This window comes from Microtus ochrogaster, assembly GCF_000317375.1.
Source record: "Microtus ochrogaster isolate Prairie Vole_2 chromosome 14 unlocalized genomic scaffold, MicOch1.0 chr14_random_1, whole genome shotgun sequence".
NCBI classification, from domain to species: Eukaryota; Metazoa; Chordata; class Mammalia; order Rodentia; family Cricetidae; genus Microtus; species Microtus ochrogaster.
In genome coordinates this window covers 28761304-28772357 of record NW_004949096.1, presented here as the reverse complement: position 1 = coordinate 28772357, position 11054 = coordinate 28761304, and the positions used below count along the sequence as shown (strand labels likewise).

At 49.5% G+C, this 11054-nt stretch overlaps 1 protein-coding gene across 2 annotated transcripts in view; it reads left to right on the top strand.

Moving 5' to 3' along the window:
• Pla2g4e (phospholipase A2 group IVE) overlaps positions 1–11054 on the top strand; it is a 79358-nt gene that overhangs the window by 37606 nt on the left and 30698 nt on the right. For both annotated transcript variants that reach the window (XM_005364295.2, XM_026787726.1), the window contains exon 2: positions 6463–6535. In XM_005364295.2, the coding sequence (XP_005364352.1) occupies positions 6463–6535 (73 nt within the window). The remainder of the gene's footprint in view (positions 1–6462; positions 6536–11054) is intronic.

The window sequence follows — 11054 nt, the reverse complement described above, 5'->3', positions numbered from 1 at the left end:
ACACACACACAGACACACACACAGACACACACAGAGGCACGCAGACATACAGACACAGACATACACACACAGACACACACACAGAGGCACGCAGACATACAGACACAGACACACACACAAACACACACACAGACACACATACAGAGGCACGCAGACATACAGACACAGACACAGACACACACAAACACACAGGCACACACACAGGCTATGCTTGCTGGTCCTGTTGGGTCCTAGATGGTCCATGTCTCTCAGTTGTATTTTTCTCTGGCCACTCACCTAACATGAGTGATAAGCAAAACAACTGCAAGAATTCCTCTCATGTGATGCCCACTCCCCAGGCTGGGATGTTGCTCAGATCTGCTGAAACTGGTACTAGAGTTTCAAATCTCACCACCTCAGTGGTCCGCTGTGAAGGAAGGACCATGTAGACTGGCTGATATCGCCAGGTTGGTCAGAGCTCTGAGACAATGTTTCAGGGAGCCAATGGCTACACCCAGCTGTGTGGAGATGAGGTGGCCTCACCTGTCCAGCTTGCCCTGAGATGCCCCAGGGAAAGGAGCTGCCATCCTCTCTCCAGGCCTGGGCAATGGTTTAGGGAGGGGATGCCTGGCCTGGATAGGCATTGGACCCATCACTTTTGTAACTTAGTGCTCAGAACCTCCCTAGCCCTTGTTATCCAGGAGCCTTATGGTGGAGTTGAGGGAAAGTTTGTGTAATGTAACTAAGTAGCTTTTGACTGATTATCAGAAATAGCTGGGCCCTTGAGTTTGAGGAGATCCCCAGCTATGGAGAGCTGAAGGTCTTACAGGTGCCTCTGACATTCAACTGGTCATGGCCCATTCTTTATTGGAAACCTTAGCCACACTCCAGCTGGAAAACGCAGTAGCCTGATAAGGTGGTAGGTTTGCACTGAGTTCTGGGTCCTACCTAGCTCCATCATCTCTGTCTGTGCAAGCGTGTGTGATGTGTAACTTGTTCTTCTGTAAGGCAAGGATTATGTCTTCTGTGGAGGCTTCCCAAAGGGTTAAGACCCTATGCAAGGCATCTGGTTCAGGGGCAGGGGCAAGTGCTGGGCTGGTATGCCAGACTCATATCTATGAAATTAGGGAGACGAGCAGCATTAAACGGTGTAGCAGCCAATCTATAGCGCTCCCCACTCCCCGTGTGAATTGGCAATGTTTCCAGTCTGGAGTAACTCTCAGGAGGAAAGTGGAATCCTGACAAGATCAAGCCAGAGGTCAAGGCCAAGGAGGAAGCCTGGGCTGTACACGTCTGCAGCCCGAGTATCCTGGTTCCTTTCGTCTTCCCTGGCACGGCTGCGCTGCTTGTTTCAGAGGCTGAATGAATCTCTGTGCTCTTTGTCCCAAAGTTCCTGCCCTGACCTCCAAGCCCCTGAGTGCTTCCTGCTCCTCACCCAGGACCTGCCAAGTGCCCTCTGAGCTGAAGGGGTATGGTTGTCTTTACACCAGGGCTGTAGCCCCAAAGCATAGCACCCAGTGATGCCTACAGTTAAATATTTTGACCTTCGTCCTCATTCCCAGTCCCAGCCAGGGTTGGTCTTGCCCAAGTCTCTAAGGTTTCAGCTCATGAACCTGGGCTCCTTAATCTGACCGGTTTCTGGTTCCCATCAGCATATGAACTCAGGCACTATACTGAATTCTATTGCCTCTTTTTTCTTTTTTTTAAAAAAAAAAGGTTGTTTTTATTTTATATGTAGGACTGCTTTGCCTACATGTATGTCTTGTACCACATGAATGCGGTGCTCTAGAAGGCCAGAAAAGAGTATCGGATCCCTTGGCGCTAGAGCTGCAGACAGCTGTGGGCTGCCATGTGGGTGCTGGGATCAAGCTTGAGTCCCCTGAAGAACAGCCAGTGCTCTTAACCACTGAACCTCTCTCCAGTTCCTTGATTGTGTCTTTTTATTGTAGATCGGCTTCCTCTGGGGCTGTGAATGTTTTAGGAGGAGCAAAAATTGTACTTCTTTTCCAAACGAAGGCGCGTGCGTGCACACATCTCACTGGTTTGCTTCCTGAGTCCTGAGATCACAGACTTTCATTGCCCACCACTGGGGCGACTTCCAGAGTCATAACCCAGCTCTGCGAATGCACTTAGACCCAGACCTGAGTTTGGCAGTCCCACTTTCTTCCTCTAGTGCACCACCTCTGTGCTGCTGAGATGTAAGAACCCCCATTGGGGAACTTTGGAAATGGGCCCTTCCTAAAATTCTTTGAGCCAGAAGGAATTTCTAGGTGCAATCTGAAGTCCAAAGCAGACCTCAAGAGGCCCTCTGTGTCTATTCATGAATAAGGTCTTCAAGGACCTGATGGTTGTGATGTGTTCTGGGGGCTCACAAAGAGACTGATCCCCGGGCTTGTCTATAGAAACAGCCAATAAGGACACAGCCAGTAGAAGGACTGCCAAGGTTGGGGGTTAGCTGAGAGCTCCGTGAGAATTCAAGGTGAAAAACAGGAATCGGCCAGGAAAATTAGTCTTGAGGGAAGATCAAGACAGCGGAGTTGAGAACAAGAACCACCTCTTCATTTTTGGTGAGAGGCTTTCTCAAGTGAGAGTTGACAGTGGATGTGAACCTGGGTCTGAGGATCCGAGATGAGTCCAACTCTGACCCAAGCTAAGAGCCGTGGTCCCCCGTCTGTGATGCAAAGTGAGTAACTGACTGCCTCGGCAGATGGCTAGCTGCAGCACAGGACGCTGCGGGGTGCCACTGCTGTAGACTGAGAGGTGCCACTGTTAGCAACCTCCATTGTGGTGTAGGCAGCTTCGTAAGGCAGGGAAGAACTTCAGGACACATCGGCACGAAGCTGAGCTGGGTAAGATGAGCGATGGAGAGAGAAGAAGAAGGAGAGGGAGGGAGGGAGAAAGAGAAACTTGAGATACTTTAAGTGCAAGAATTGAAAGAAAAATGTGCCTTAATGGTTGGGTGACACATGGCTATAATCACTTAGGAGGTGGAGGAAGCAGGATACCAGTTCAAAGCTAGCCTGAGCTACGTAGGAAGTTCAAGGCCAACCTGAGTTACACGTGATCACGTCTCAAAACACCAGCTAATATTCTCTAGTACACACATAATGTAGAAATGACTTGTGTCTTTTAAAGTGATATGGTGTAAAGGATGCAATTTGCAATCAGGTTCAAAGATTTGTAAAATGTTACGTAAAATATAATGAGCTGGTTTGCTTCTTTTCTTTGTTTTAAACAATGTCCTGTTATCAATGAAATTGTGAGACTTAAGAGGTTCAGTGTTAAGGGCAAGAGGAATTATAAGTGATGTTTAATAACTGATGTCACTGAATCCAAAAACTGTTTGCATCTGTTTCAGTTTTAAGCAAGCCTGGTCCATGATAGATTTTTTTTTTTCGAGACAGGGTTTCTCTGCGGTTTTGGAGCCTGTCCTGGAACTAGCTCTGTAGACCAGGCTGGTCTCGAACTCGCAGAGATCCGCCTGCCTCTGCCTCCCGAGTGCTGGGATTAAAGGAGTGCGCCACCAACGCCTGGCAGATTTTTTTTTTTTTGCTTGGTTGTTTTGGGATTTTTGTTGTTGTTTTTCACACTCTTGTTTGAGATGTCTGGAGGAAACTAACTCCATGTAGTCAAATCTCTACTGATTTTGTCAGTTGTAGTCAAACATAAATCAGATTCCGGAGCAAGGGGCCTCTTTTCTTTACCCATGCCCCTTGAATTTTCCTTATCTCTCTATACTGCTCAAGGTTATAGTAAAAATTAGGCAGATAAATCCATAAAAAGCTGGACATGGTGGTTCATATCTGCAATCCCAGCATTAGGAAGGTAGAGGACTCCAGGGCGGTGATGGCGCATGCCTTTAATCCCAGCACTCGGGAAGCAAAGGCAGGTGGATCTCTATGAGTTCGAGGCCAGCCTGGTCTACTGAGCGAGTTTCAGGACAGGCTCCAAAGCTACAGAGAAACCCTGTCTTGAAAAAAAAAATGAAGAAGAAGAAGATGCTAGAGGCAAGAATTCCAGGTCAGTCTGGACTATGTTGCCTCAAAGAAGCTGTTATCGTCGTCATCATCATCCTCCACCTCACACAGTGGCAGCCCCATGGTTACTGATGTTGCTAGTATTGTACAAGAGAGTGACAGAGGAGGAAGTGACAGCCACCCTCACTGACAGACACTGGGGGTAGAAGACAGAAGAGAATAGCTCCTGCCTGGACTCTGGGTGCCCTCTGAGGAAATAAAGAGTAGGGAAAGCTTGCCAGGACCACACACTCCCTCCGAAAGGTGATGCTTGCCTCCTCGCTCAGTCAATCCATGACCTACTCTGCCCAGGACAGGATGAGAAATGAAGAGCTTGCTGCCTAGAAAAGTCCCGCCATAGGCCACAGACCACAGGCCACAGACCACAGACCACAGGCCACAGGCCACAGACAGTTAGTATGGTTTTAGTCTTTGGCCCAACTACAGGACTCACAACAGAATGCTGTTTGAGCAAGTTATTGGCCCCAAAGACTTCCGAGTTATACTCACCAGCAACTGTGAGCTCGACTCTTGTTCTGTTAGAGAGAGGGAAGAGATCTTGGAATTACATGTCCTTATCAGGTAATGAGGAACTCAGATTTCTCAGAATTGTTGTTCTCTTATTGGTTAGGCGGAAGCCCCAGAGGAGTCTGAGGAGGAAAAGGAAAAGTGATAACACAAATTGCCCCAAGTGGTGTCAGTATGAGGACTTCCGCCCCAAATCCCTTTCATGTCAATCTTGGCTTTTCCACAAACCATAATCTTCTTTAAAGAGAAAAGAGTAGGCCTAACTGAAAAAGTCACAGAGTGTTCTAGCAGCATTGGGAGTTGTGCTCAGTGAGGGGGACAGGCTTCAATACACATACATGATGAGCTGGGGTCTGCAGGACAAATCCAAAGCCTGGAGTGGACACTTGCAAGGGCTGGGCTACACCTGGGTGACATTCTCGGTAAAGAGTTTCAAGTCTGAGGTTTAAGCAGAAAGGGCATAGATCCAAAGATACATGAAGAGAACAGGCTTGGAGCCTCACACTGTGTTGGCTTGGTGGGGTCTGGAGGAGCATAGCTCCTCACCTCAACAGACCAGGACCCTGGAGGTCCAGAAGAGTCTTCCAGAGTCTGGAAATGCAGTGGTCTGTGGGGGGGATTTCTGCAGCCAAGAACGTTCCCATTGTGGGCAGCAAGAGTCCATGGCCAGTTCACCCTACTGTCCTCACCATTAACCCTGCCCATCCTCTCTCCACCTTGGACCCTCTCTGACTCCCTGGCTCACAGTGGCTATTCCAAAATCCTGAGTAAAAGTCATAGACGGAGAGGAAATGGTGTGTCTGTGCCGAGAGGCAACTGGAAGGTACTCTCTAAATGCATGGTGGCAGAGGATTTGTGTTGGTGAGAATATATGTCCTTGAAGATCAGTCATACACAGGCATAATCTGAAAACCCGGGGCAGAAAACTTGAATAGAAAGAGGAAGAGAGTTGTGGTCCCTTCCTGGGCAGTACATGTGATGCAGGGACACTTGAGAGTGGGGAAACATGGTTTGGGGGATATCTGGGAGGGAAAAAGTAGCAGGATGGAAAGAGGACAAAAGTGGACCCACGGCTAGTAAGAAACTCACAGAGGACAAAGACAGCTGCTGAGGGAAGCCAGATGATGACTTCGGATGGGTGGGATCTGAGATGAAGGCAGGGCTCTCAGCAAGTAACCGAAACAAGAGCGAGACAGCTTCCGATGAGCATTGGATGAGCAGCTCAGGGCGTGCCCCCCGGTTCCAGCTCCTAGGCTAACACACCGAGGGAGAGGCAGAGATCTGAGGGCTCCAGCCCCTGGGGTTAGCAATACCGACAGAGGCACCTAACAGCCATCAGTCATCGCCGTGAAGATTATCCATGTTTTTGTCGTTGTGAAAGACAAGCACCGCACATGGGCCAAAACATCACAGTCATCTAGAGCAAGGCACGGTGAGATGAAGGGCAGATGCCATACTGGGGGAGAAGTACAGTGGCCAGAAATACAAGGAAGGGTTACTCTGAGGAAGGGGCCTGCCAGGCAAGGGAGCTGCAAACACCCAGAGCTGCAACAAAGACCTGTGGTGGTAAGCTCCTGGCATGAGATGCCCAGGTTTCAAAGGTGTCTACCATCCCAGTCATAAAGTGCCTACCTTCTTCTGAGCAAGCTGCCATGTTGGGTGGGCAAGGGGAAATTTTGTATCTGTGTGGCTGGAATAAGAAATTATTCATTGGGCTACATAGACGTATATCAGCCTAGAGATAAAAAGATGAAAAAGCAGCATGTCTCAGCTCTAGAGACTTCCATGTAGGACAGGAACAAGCCAAAGTAAACCATGACGGAACAGCGTGGAGGTTGCTGCGAGGTGGGCAGGGAGACAAGTGTGGAGAGGCCTCCCTGGCAGCACTGGTTTCGAGGTGGTACTTGAGGGGTGACTTCACTTTCCTTTTAATCAACAGGAGGGACCATCTCCATGCCATCTGCTGACAGTGAGGGTCATCGGCATGAAAAACGTCAGGCAGGCTGACATACGTAAGTGTCCTCCCCGCTTCTCCCTCCTTTTTGCGGGGTCGGGATGGAGAAAGGACCTGACAGCCACCAGTCAGGCATATCTCTGTGTATAGATGTCCTGAGCCATGGCTGTGTGTCACCGGTGAGGTAGAGGCTGCTGTGGAAGAGCAGTGGAGGCCCTTTAGTACCATGGAGCTGCCCACCAGCTCCGCTCAGAGCTGCTTCTCGGGACACAAACCCCAAACCAGGCTCTTGAGCCACAGTGGAGTCTGTAGCACCCAGATCTGCAGCCCAGCCTCCTCCGTGTCGTTGGATATTCAAATTCCTTGTAGACTAGCTTCCCCTTCATCCAACTCCTGCTGCATTCCCAGGGCACAGGAGCTCAGGGAACCTCTGCTTTGGGACTGGGCCAGAAATGCCCTACATGTATGCTATAGTGCAGTATCTAAGGGATCAGTTCTCTCCTCGTGTGGACCTCTGCCTGCTTAAAGTAGGAAGGAAGCTTTGCCTCTCTAGGGAGAGAGGGTTTTATGTCCAGAGTGCACAGCTGTGGGAATGGCCAAGACCAAAAGGGCACCTAGGACCCAAGCACCCAGGTTATAAACATCCGGGGGGACTGAAAGCCTGGTCTGAGGAGGAGCAACCTGAGAGAAGGGGCTCTTTTTGGAGCACCCACTGTGGTCTGGCTATGAAGTATCCAAACAGAGCTCAAGTCTCCCCATACCTGAGTGATCATCACAGGAGGTCCACTTCGTAGGTGAGAAGTTTATGATAGCCTGAGGTAGAATGAGTGTTTAATTCCAGGCCTGGAGGTCTGGTGAGGAGAGGGGACCCTCTGGGGCAGTGGATCTCAACTTTCCCAATGCTGTGACCCTTTAACCCAGTCCTTCAGGTTATGGTGACTCCCAACCATAAAATTATTTCCTTGCTATTTCATAACTGTAATTTTGCTACTGTTATGAATCACAATGCAAATATCTAATATGCAGGATATATGATATGACATGATATGATATATGATAGGACCCACAGATTGAGAACCGCTGCTCTCTAGAGGAACGAAGCTGTGGTCAGATTGCAGACAGTCAGAAGCTAGATAGACAAGGAATCTGTGGCATGGTGACTTCCTGATGCTCGTGTGCCAATCATGGAGGGACAGCAGGTGTGGAGAGCAGAGGAGGGACAGCCCTGTCATCCCTGAGACTGCAAAGGGACAGACATGATTCAGATTGAGCCTACAGAGGGTGAGGCGTTCAGGGCCCACGTCAGTAGGAACGGTTCCAGCAAGCATTAAGTTGGGCTTGTGTCGGCCAAGGGACCCACTATAGAGCAAGGGATCCCCCAGACTCCTTGGGGCTTTCTCAGTACACTGGGGTGTGACCTGAGGAACCAGGAAATTTCCCCAGGCCCAAACCTGCCCATCCCAGAATGGGTCTCTTACTCTCTTTCTTCTTGGCAGAGGTCACCCCTCCCCTCAGCCCTAGCTCCCCCCCCCCACACCTTCCTCCAGCTTCTCCAGAGGTGTGTCTGTTTCAACCCCGTCACCAGTCACCCAGGACGCTCATTCTCAGTCTTCATGCCTGTGCCTGTATGCAAGACCTTCCATTGTCCGAGCCCTTTCTTTTGTTGTGTCCCCGCCACGCCTATCCCCTGGAGGCTGGCAAGTGGTGTGGCAGGCTATGATCTGGCTTTACCAGTCTCCTTTCCCCCTTCACCGCATGCCCCTTTGGCACACAAGCAAACTTTGGGGTTCTTTTTGGGAACCCCTTTTTTATTTCTCCCTTCCCCTAAGGGACAAAGGGCCGCTATGGCGTCTGATGGTGCTGGCAAGGTCACGTTGGGTCTGAACTCCACAGTTGTCACCTGCTAGGCTATGTTGCTACTGTCTATGGATTCGGGGGGAATTATCCTGATCACTCTTGCTCAAATTGCCCCTTCTAGCTTAAATCCAATATTAAAGGTTCTTTGGTTTAGGCATCTAACCCATGTCTGATTTCTGGAGATGTCAAAAGCCTAATAGAAGGAAGTACTCAGAGGTTCAGGGGTGATAACCCACTTGCCAAGAGCTGAAGAGTACCTGTCCCAGGCCAGAAGGCAGGCACCTCTAGAAACCCTCAGCCACCAGGAGTCCCCTTCTGTGGTGAAAACAAGTTGAAACCCCAATCAGTACCCCTGGGGACATCAGGCAGGTACCTCAAGAGATATTGGGGTATCCACTGGTAACCACACAGGAATGTTCTGAACATCTGCGAAGACAATTAAGTCATCTCTGCCACCTACAATTCAAGGAAGGGAACATGTCATTCACATGACCACATCCTCTGTCACTTCCTGGGGAACAAGGGCTAGAACCTGCTTTTGTCTAGGAAATCCCAGGTCTTGAAATTCCCAGCTTAGTCATCACTTCCTTGTGGCTGACATGGCAGTATTCTTACAGTTGGCTAATGTGGTTGCCTCAGACTGTCACCTGGGCCCCCAGAGCTTCCACCATCATTCCTTGGCCTCCTCCCTTTAAGCTACGCTCTCCTCATTCTCAGCCTTTCAAGTACGGGGTAGAGGAATCTTTCAGCAAAAAGAATCGGGAAGCTAATGACTGCTTGGGTACGGGTATCTGATCCTGATCGACCTTGTCACTTCCAGGAATGTTTTGTTGTTGCTGCTACTGTTTGTTTGTTTATTCATTAGACAAGTCTCGCTGTGGAACTGAGACTAGACTTGAACTCTTGTTCCTCCTGCATCTGCCCTCTCAGTGCTGGGATTCCAGGCATGCAGCTTGCCTAATTTGGTTTTTGCTGCTGTGACAAAATTAACCAAAAGCAACTTGGGGAAGAAAGGGCTTATGTAATCTTACAGATTTTAGAACTTCATTAGAGAAGCCAGGACAGGAACTCAAGGCAGGAGCCTGGCAGCAGGAACTGAAGCGGAGACCACAGAAGGGACGCTGCTTACTGCATAGCTCACCATGGCTTTCAGCCTGCTTTCTTGTAAAACCCAGGACCGCCTGTCCAGAGGTGGCTCCGCTCACAGTGGACTGGGCCCTCCTATGCCAGTCATTAATGAAGAAAACATCCCACAGACTTGCCTACAGTCCAGTCTGATGAAGGCGATTAACTCCTCAGTTGAGAGTCCCTCTTCCCAGACATGTCTCGGTTTGTGTCAAATTAGCTAAAACTAAACAACATTCTCTACCATGCCTGGAAAGAATTTTTTTTTAATCTTAACTTGAGGTTTAAGACAAAAGACTGAGATGTTATTTAATGGATTCAGTGGGAAATTTCTAGGTATGGATTGATAAAAGTGGAGCAGTTTTAGAGAGACAGAGGCCTTTAAGGGTCCTTTAAGTCAGGCGTGCTGAGCGGCCTGGCAGAGCCAACAGGCCTGGCAGAATCCCTCTGCACAGAAAGCAGACTTGAGAAGAACGTGCCAGGCCCAGAGGGAAGTGCTTGGGACCAGGAAAAGCAAAGGGAGGAGTTCCAGAGGGGCCCAAATAGGTCCCTGGGAGGAGGGAGGAGTTCCAGAGAGCCTCGCAGGTCCCTGGGGCACCTCCTGTAAGCAGAGCAATCACACACACTGACTTGCCCACCTGCATCTGCTCAGGATTTCTTGCCTCAGATACAGCCCTTAACAGGAAGTTGTTATTCATTCATTTAAAAGTTGCCTAGTGAGTGCCGAGTCTGCCCAAAGGTTGCAGGCCCTGGCCTTCTCAATGAGTGCCGAGTCTGCCCAAAGGTTGCAGGCCCTGGCCTTCTCAATGAGCACAGTGGTGAAGACAGTGACTGGACCCGCTCTGCCAGGACAGCATCAGCCCTCTCAGGAGTGCCACATGGGACCAGAACTGGACGCTCAGAGGAGGGGTACAGAGAAGATTCTAAAGCCTAAAGGGCTAATGAAGAGAAGGGTGGGTTAAAGTAGGAAAGAAGTAGCTGGGTGGTGGCAGCGTAGGCCTTTAATCCCAGCACTCTAGAAGCAGAGGCAGAAGCGGACAATCTTTGTGAGTTCGAGGTCAGCCTGGTCTACAGAGCGAGTTCTAGGATAGCCAGGGCTACACAGAGAAACCCTGTCTCAAAAAACCAAAACCAAAACCAAAAAAAGGAAAAAAAGAAAAGGGAAAAGTAGAAAAGAAGGATGTTGAAGCTAAAGAGATGCCTCAACTGTCAAGAATATTCCATATGCTTATGGTGGATCCATGTTCCCTTCCTAGCATGTGCATGGATGTTCACAACCTCCTGTAACTCCAGATCCCATGCCCTCTTTTGGTCTCTACAGGTTACTGTATGCACATTGTGCATGTCTCATGCAGACAGGCACACCTACGCAAGAATGAAAGGGAGGAAGGAGGGAGGGAAAGAAGGGGAAAAGAAAGAGGGAGAGAGAGAAAGGAGAGAAAGAAAGAAAGAAAGAAAGAAAGAAAGAAAGAAAGAAAGAAAGAAAGAAAGAAAAAAAGCCGGGCGGTGGTGGCGCACGCCTGTAATCCCAGCACTCGGGAGGCAGAGGCAGGCGGATCTCTGTGAGTTCGAGACCAGCCTGGTCTACAAAGGGA